The following is an 8263-nucleotide window of genomic DNA, read 5'->3' as shown; positions in this document are numbered from 1 at the left end:
CAATCCTGGAGGGGACAAAGGTGTCGGGGATAGTTCCCGCCTCTGAGAAGCCCTAAGAGTTTCCGCCCCTCTTCCAGGACTCAGCAGAGCTGAACTAGGGCTAGAATCTGCAGTGTTTGCTCTGCAGGAACCTCACAAACTGCCTTCTTCTCTGAGGTGCCAAGCCCCAACTCTGCCCCTTCAGTCAGTATGATGGGTGAATTTGTTTACACACACACACACACACACCCCCAGCTTTCCCTGGACTCCAATCCCCAGTTTTCCCATATCAGCACAAGGGAGCACAGAGCCTGGGGAAAAGGGCTTCCTCTGGGACCCAATATAAATAATGAAGTCCTGGACTTGGCTGTCTCATTTGGGGCTACAAGGGCCACAGGATCCCTGAGGACTAATAATGTGCAGGCACTGGGCACACATGCTTTCTAGGCAACATTTCACAACTATGAGAGAAGGAAGGATTATTATCTTCACTTTATTGAGAAGGAAACTGGTTTAAGAAAAGTTAAGCAACTGATTCATTTTCACATAGTGAGTAGCAGAACAAGCTCATGTTTTGTTTCTCTAATCTGAAGGAATCCAAAAACTGTGGAATCTGCCCTCTACCACACACAAACTCAGAACCAAAATAATTCATCAGACTCAGATGTGTTGGGTCTATTTATTAGAAGTGGCTGTCAGAGAAACCCCAAGCCCCATCCTGGAGCAGGAACTGGATGACAAAGGGATGGATGATGAATGGAAGCATGCTGACAGCTCCCTCATTTGTGGGAGCTGAACTGAGCCCAGCCTGGTCATCAAACCTGGGGACAGGCTGGACTCAGTCATGGAGCCAGAGTGACAGCATCAGGGCCAGGCAGAGCAAGAGAGGTCTAATACCCTGGGGCCAGGCCTCAGCAGTCAAGGCCAAGGCATAGAATCTCGCCACCTCCTCATTGGGGTTGCCCAGGGCAGGGTCGAACCACATCTGGATGCAGCGGCCACTGCCCCGGCTGTAATTGCTGAGCTTGTAGGAGTGACTCCAGAGACCCTCACACAGGGCTGCAGGTGTGGGGAAGTAGGCCTCAAATGTGCGGCAGATGGTCCCAGTTGGACACTTATTAGATCCTGCAGGGGGAGAGAGGGTGGGCACATACATTCTGTCCCTAGGCCTAAAGCTTAACTCTGGCCACCCCTAGGAATCCTTGCTCAACCCCAAATCCTCAGACCCCCATTCTCCACCCCACACCTCCATCTCCCCGCCCCCCAGCCCTCACCTGAGGTCCAGTCCCAGCCTCTGTGCCAGTTGCTCTTGCAGGTGTAGGAGGTGCGGCAGTCTTCCCACCAGCTCTGACAGTCCTCTTTGCACAGGGGCACGTTCAGGAACCGTTCTTTGCGCCACTTCTGGTTCACCTGGGGGAGAAGGTAGGGGCAGGGAGGCTCAGTCAGCCAAGGATGTTGGTAGGAACAGCTGTGACTGAGTTGGGGGCAGCCTGCTGGGGTGAAAGGAGGGAGACCCCAGTACCTCCTGGATCCAGGGCCCCAGATTGGGTGAGCACTCGTACAAACAGTTGTCCTGAATGAAGTGGCGCTGGCAGGCGGGTTCCATCTTGCCACAGTGGTCCCAGGTAAAGTTATACAAGGAGGAGGTGTCCTTGTGCAGCTCCTGGCTGACTCTGGCAGAGCAGCAGGCGTTCTTCTTCCAGGGGGTGCACTGGGTCGGGAAGACATGAGACTAATTGCCTCCTCTGCCACCTCCAGCCTCTTCCCATTTGGCTCTTCTTGTTCTCCTGTCTCAGGCAGGTTGTCCTAAGAATGTTCACTATTAGGACCCTTCTGTCCTTGGCCTCCAGAAACTCCTGTCTTGGGGCAGACACAGTTACAAGACTGATGGGGGCAGTGAGAGCCTGGGAGAAGCCCTGTCTTGGGAAGACAATAGCTATCATTTATACAGTGCTTGACACTTCATACAAAGTAATTTATTTATTCCCTAAAAAATAATTACTGAGTACTTATTTTATGCAAGTTACTGTTCGAGATACTGGGAATACAGAAGAGAACAAAACAGGCAGAAATATATGTTCTGGTCAAGGGAGACAGTAAGAAGCTAAAAGAGAAAAAAATCAGGATCTGATCAATTATATGGATAAAATAACAGCAGGGAATAGAAATATGGAATGATTGTTGAAATTTGAAAGAGGGTGGTTGTATTAAGCCTCATTGGAAGGTGGCTTTTCGAGCAGAGGAGGAAAGGTGTGCTGCATCACAGCATGCAGTAATATATGTTGACATCTCTCACCTTTTAAACCCCTGGGAGTGCCCACCTCAATCCTACCCCCACCCCATCACAGGGGCAAGTCCTGTCCAAATCCTCTGGGTGTCCACGTGCTTCTCTGGGCCTCAGTGTCCTCCTTTGTATCAGGTGGAGGAGAACATCATCTACCCATATCGTGGGACCTCTGGGAATACGAAACCATGCACAGAACACACATGACACCTGGGAGGCGCTCAGTAAGTGTTTATTCCACGTTGTTGCCAACATGGGATCCTATTCTGAGCAGGCCACCTCTGAAATTACATCAACTGCACCCCATCCTGCCTTCATCTTCTCCCACAATGGTAACTCAGGATGTGAGTGTATAATGGAAGGGCTTGACCCCTCAACCCCTCCCCCACCACCCTGACTTCCTCTTCCTTGTCTGAACAAGCCCCCTCCCAACCCAGAGCCACACTCCATCCTCACTTGGTTGTGCAGCTTGTCCTCAGGGCCGGGTTCTGCCTTGTGGTGCTTGGCATCCATGCAGACGTTGAGCAGGTCTGTCCGGGTCCGGGCACTGCACACAGAGGTCATCCAACCCAGAAAAAGCAGAAGTGGTGTCAGTTTCCAGGGCATGTCTTTCCTTTCCTGCAGAGTCAGCTGTGGAGGAGACCAAAGTCTGAAGGGAGAGAGCCCCTCGCAGGGTCCCCGCTTTGCCTCCTGCCCCAGTCTCCCCAACTCCACGGTGAAGGATGGGGTCAGATCCTGTTCCTTCAGTGTTGGGGTCCTGAGGCTCCTTGAGGCTGGAGTAGAGAAGATTGGCAAGGGCACCGGCTCCCTCACTGTAAGCTTGGGGAGCTCAAAAGGGGATCTGGGATTAGATTCCCTGGGGGAATCTTCCCAAGTTGGAGGAGACTCCTTGTGCCCCTACCTTCTCTCTGGAGTGACCCAAGAAAAATAACTAAATAATTCAGGTCCATGCTCCACTCTCCAGAAGAGGACACAGCCTCATCCTGTGTCCAGCAAGTGCTCTGCCTTCACACCCTTGATCACCCTGGTTTCCATGCCAGCTTAGAAACCCTGTTACCCTGGCATGGCAGTGACCCAGCTCTGCTGAGTTCTCCGGTTCAGCATGAGGATCAAGGGAGGTACCAAACAGGATGGTGATGGTTAAATAATACAGAAATGACGATGGGGGTTGTTTTTAAACAGCTTTGCTTTCTCAGACTTTTTCCTTCCCTATTTTCTGAAAATCATTTCCTTCCATCATGACTCTGGTCTCCTCAGCGACTTCTGGACAAATTAACCAGATCCCTGCCTTTATCCTTCAAAGAACAAATGCAGGATCCTAAGACAAGGGACAGCATAAAAGTCCCCCACATTGGAGTTGCTAACAGGACAAGAACTTAAAGTCATGGGAGACACCCAGCAAAAGCGACAGCCCCCTACTCTGTTCATGACTGACCCTCACCTTCCACCCCCTCACCCACCTCCTGCATAACAGATCTGTTCCTTTAGACTGTCACCGAGGGACCTAAGAATTGATAATGGAGACCTCCCTCTCTCTCACCATCCCCCATGTTGTTGATCCCCAAGCCCTGGCAAGGGACTTTCCAAAAATTCTTTCTGGAATTCACTCCCGTTGGCTCTGTGTTTGGAGTAAGGTCTTCCCTCCTCCAATTTCTTCCCCTTTAAGTCACCTTCCCCACAGGAGCCAGAGTGCTCTTTCTAAAGAGAGATGTGTCCCTGCCCTGTGTGCCAACCTGCCAACTCTCCTGAGTGCCCGTCGCACTTCCCTCCTTGGGGCAACTTACCTGAGCCTCCTTTGCTACGAGGGTCACACGCAGCTCTGACTGGATTGGCCTTTCTCCAGGCTGGCAGCAGCTCTGTGGTCTCTGTCCTCAGCGCAGGATAGACTGACTAAGAGCTCTGGTAAGTATAGATACAATTTCCTCTTTCAGCTTCTCCTGCTCTTCCTTCTCTTTGGATCCCACCCTCTCCAAGTTTCCTTTAGTCTGTCAAGTGAGCCATTCATGTTTACACTCATCTCTCTATTTGTTAATTTAGTCATTCCAGGGTCCACACATTCAACATTCATCAAAATCTAGAGTGGATTTCACACCAGTCAGAATGGCTGCGATCCAAAAGTCTACAAATAATAAATGCTGGAGAGGGTGTGGAGAAAAGGGAACCCTCTTACACTGCTGGTGGGAATGCAAACTAGTACAGCCACTATGGAGAACAGTGTGGAGATTCCTTAAAAAACTGGAAATAGAACTGCCTTATGATCCAGCAATCCCACTGCTGGGCATACACACTGAGGAAACCAGAAGGGAAAGAGACACGTGTACCCCAATGTTCATCGAAGCACTGTTTATAATAGCCAGGACATGGAAGCAACCTAGATGTCCATCAGCAGATGAATGGATAAGAAAGCTATGGTACATATACACAATGGAGTATTACTCAGCCATTAAAAAGAATACATTTGAATCAGTTCTAATGAGGTGGATGAAACTGGAGCCTATTATACAGAGTGAAGTAAGCCAGAAAGAAAAACATCAATACAGTATACTAACGCATATATATGGAATTCAGAAAGATGGTAACAGTAACCCTGTGTACTAGACAGCAAAAGAGACACTGATGTATAGAACAGTCTTATGGACTCTGTGGGAGAGGGAGAGGGTGGGAAGATTTGGGAGAATGGCATTGAAACATGTAAAATATCATGTATGAAACGAGATGCCAGTCCAGGTTCGATGCACGATACTGGATGCTTGGGGCTAGTGCACTGGGACGACCCAGAGGGATGGTATGGGGAGGGAGGAGGGAAGAGGGTTCAGGATGGGGAACACATGTATACCTGTGGTGGATTCATTTTGATATTTGGCAAAACTAATACAATTATGTAAAGTTTAAAAAAAAAAAATCTAGAGTGGGCTTCCCTGGTGGCTCAGTGGTAAAGAATCCACCTGCCAATGCAGGAGACATGACTTCAATCCCTGATCCAGGAAGATCCCATGTGCCTCAGAGCAACTAAGCCCGGGCACCACAGCTACTGAAGTCTGCCCTCTAGAACTTGGGAACCGAAATTCCTGAGACCCATGCACCCTAGGGCCTGTGCCCCTCAACAAAAGAAGCCACCACAATGAGAAGCCTATGCAGCGCAACTAGAGAGGAGCCCCCGCTCTCCACAACTAGAGAGGAGTCTGAGCAGTGATGAAGACCCAGCACAGCCAAAATAAATAAAAATTAAACTTAAATGTTAAAAAGTCTAGATAAGTTGCTCATCTCCAAGAGGGGATCTGAATTTTTGACCCCAAGTGCTGACTTGAGGGGAATGGGACCTAGTGAGGAAGAACCCAGGCTTTGCAGCCAGGATGGAACCCGGTGATAGCTCCATCTCTCCCACAGCTATAGGAAATATTACCGAACCTTTCTCAGCTTCAGTTTGCTCACAAAAAAACTGTTAAGAATTATATGTAGAAAAGTCTGTCATATACTGAGTAGGCTTAAAAAAAAATTTTTTTTTTCAATTTAACTATGTGTGTGTGTGTGATGTCACTCAGTTGTATCCAACTCTTTGCGACCCAGTGGACTGTAGCCCACCAGGCTCCTCTGTCCATGGAATTCTCCAGGCATGAATACTACTGGAGTGGGTTGCCATGCCCTTCTCCAGGGGATCTTCCTGACCTGGGGATCAAACCCAGGTCTCCTGAACTGGAGGCAGATTCTTTACTGTCTGAGCCACCAGGGAAGCCCAATTTAACTATAGTTGATTTATAATATTGTATTAGCTTCAGGTATACATCTTCATATTCTTTTCCATTGTAGGTTATTACAAGATTATTTTCCATTGTAGGTTATTACAAGTGTGCAGCTGTTAGTCCCATACTCCTAATTTGTTCTTCTCTATCCCCTTTCCCATTTGGTAAGCATAAGTTTGTTTTCTATGTCTGTGACTCTGTTTCTATTTTGTAAATAAGTTCATTTGTATTATTATTATTTTAGCCACACCACACAGTAATGTATTTTTTTTAGATTCCATATATAAGTGATATCATATAATATTTGTCTTTTTTTACCTGACTTATTTTACTTAGTATGACAATCTGTACATCCATTCATATGCTTCAAATAGCAATATTTCATTCTTTTTATGGCTGAGTAATATTTTATTGTGTGTGCATCAGTTCCTCAGTGTTGCTCAGTCATGCCTGACTCTGCGCCCATGGACTGCAGCCCACCAGGCTTCTCTGTCCATGGGATTTTCCAGGTAAGGATACTGGAGTGGGTTGCCATTTCCTTCTCCAGGGGATCTTCCCAACCCAGGGATCAAACCTGGGTCTCCTGCACTGCCGGCAGATTATTTACTGACCGAGTTATCAGGGAAGCCCCTGTGTGTGTATATGTGTGTGTAAAAACATATGTATACACACCACATCTTCTTTATCCATTCATCTGTTGATGGACATTTAGGTTGCTTGAGAAGGCTTGAATGGCAGAAATCAGGTTAATTTATGAGCAGCCAGATGAACCAGCTAGAAGTTGAGGTATAGCAGTCAAGGGTCACAGAGAAAAATTGTCTCGAATCTGATAAATGATAATACCTCACCATCTTCCATATCTGTAAACATAATTAAGCAATTTTGTAGCCTTTTAAACAAATGTGGTAAAATATAGACTACTGAAAATTTACTGTCCTATTTTAAGCTTATGGTTCAGTGGTGTTAAGTATATTCATATTGTTGTGCAACACATCTCTAGGCCATTTTTATTCTGTAAAACAGAAACTCTATTTCCATTATATCAGCAGTCCCCCATTACCTCTTCTCCCCAGTCGCTGGCAATGGCCATTCAATTTTTTATGTCTATGAATTTGGCTACTCTTTTTGTTGTTGTTGTTCAGTCGCTCAGTCGTGTCCAACTCCTTGCAACTCCATGGACTGCAGCACGCAAGCCTTCCCTGTCCATCATCACCCGGAGCTTGCTCATACTCATGTCCACTGAGTCGGTGATGCCATCCAACCACCTTGCCCTCTGTCACCCCCTTCTCCTCCGCCTTCAATCTTTCCCAGCATCAGGGTCTTTTCCAATGAGTCAGCTCTTCACATCAGGTGGCCAAAGTTTTGGAGCTTCAGCCTCAGCATCGGTCCTTCCAATGAGTATTCAGGATTGATTTCCTTTAGGATGGACTGGTTGAATCTCCTTGCTGTCCAAGGGACTCTCAAGAGTCTTCTCCAACACCACAGCTCAAAAGCATCAATTCTTCAGCACTCAGCTTTCTTTGTAGTCCAACTCTCACATCCATTGGAGAAGGCAATGGCAACCCACTCCAGTACTCTCGCCTGGAAAATCCCATGGACAGAGGAGCCTGGTAGGCTGCAGTCCACGGGTCTCTAACAGTCAGATATGACTGAGCGACTTCACTTTTACTTTTCACTTTCATGCATTGGAGAAGGAAATGGCAACCCACTCTAGTGTTCTTGCCTGGAGAATCCCAGGGATGGGGGAGCCTGGTGGGCTGCCGTCTACGGGGTTGCACAGAGTCGGACATGACTGAAGTGACTTAGCATCACATCCATACATGACTACTGGACTAGATGGACCTTTGTCGGCAAATAATGTCTCTGCTTTTTAATATGTTCTCTAGGTTTATCATAGCTTTTCTTCCAAGGAGCAAGCATCTTTGAATTTCATGGCTGCAGTCACCATCTGCAGTGATTTTCCCTCATATAATTGGGATCACACATTATTTGTCCTTTTGTGTCTGTCTGATTTCACTTAGCCTAATGTCCTAGGGTTCATCCACATGTCAGAATTTCATTCCTTTTTATAGCTGAATAATATTCCATTGTATGTATACTACAATGGATAATATTTTATCCATTCATCCATCCTTGGACATTTGAACTGCTTCCACATTTTGGCTATTGTGAAGAATGCTACCATGACATTGTTTGTTTTTTTTTTGGCCACGCCATGTGGCATATGGGATCATAGTTTCCCTACCAGGGATTGAATGGC

General features: G+C 47.1%; 1 protein-coding gene across 4 annotated transcripts; it reads right to left on the bottom strand.

Annotated features, from left to right (window-relative positions):
* Positions 1–644: 644 nt before the first annotated feature.
* On the bottom strand, positions 645–4164 carry FOLR2 (folate receptor 2 (fetal)). 4 transcript variants are annotated; one of them, XM_005216169.5, is made up of 5 exons: positions 4048–4164; positions 2720–2893; positions 1502–1690; positions 1254–1389; positions 645–1104 (listed from the first exon to the last, which is right to left on the bottom strand). In XM_005216169.5, the coding sequence occupies exons 2-5, from the start codon at positions 2867–2869 to the stop codon at positions 818–820; spliced, it is 762 nt and encodes a 253-aa protein (XP_005216226.1). In that variant the 5' UTR covers positions 2870–2893; positions 4048–4164; the 3' UTR covers positions 645–817. The 4 variants fall into 4 exon arrangements, with proteins under 4 accessions (XP_005216226.1, XP_010810956.1, XP_024830880.1 ...); XM_010812654.4 differs by having other exon boundaries at positions 2720–2810; XM_024975112.2 differs by lacking the exon at positions 4048–4164 and adding an exon at positions 3321–3412 and having other exon boundaries at positions 2720–2810.
* Positions 4165–8263: the final 4099 nt, after the last annotated feature.

Source organism: Bos taurus, chromosome 15 (genome assembly GCF_002263795.3).
Source record: "Bos taurus isolate L1 Dominette 01449 registration number 42190680 breed Hereford chromosome 15, ARS-UCD2.0, whole genome shotgun sequence".
NCBI classification, from domain to species: Eukaryota; Metazoa; Chordata; class Mammalia; order Artiodactyla; family Bovidae; genus Bos; species Bos taurus.
The sequence above is the reverse complement of the archived record's forward strand: the minus strand, read 5'-3'. Positions and strand labels throughout refer to the sequence as shown.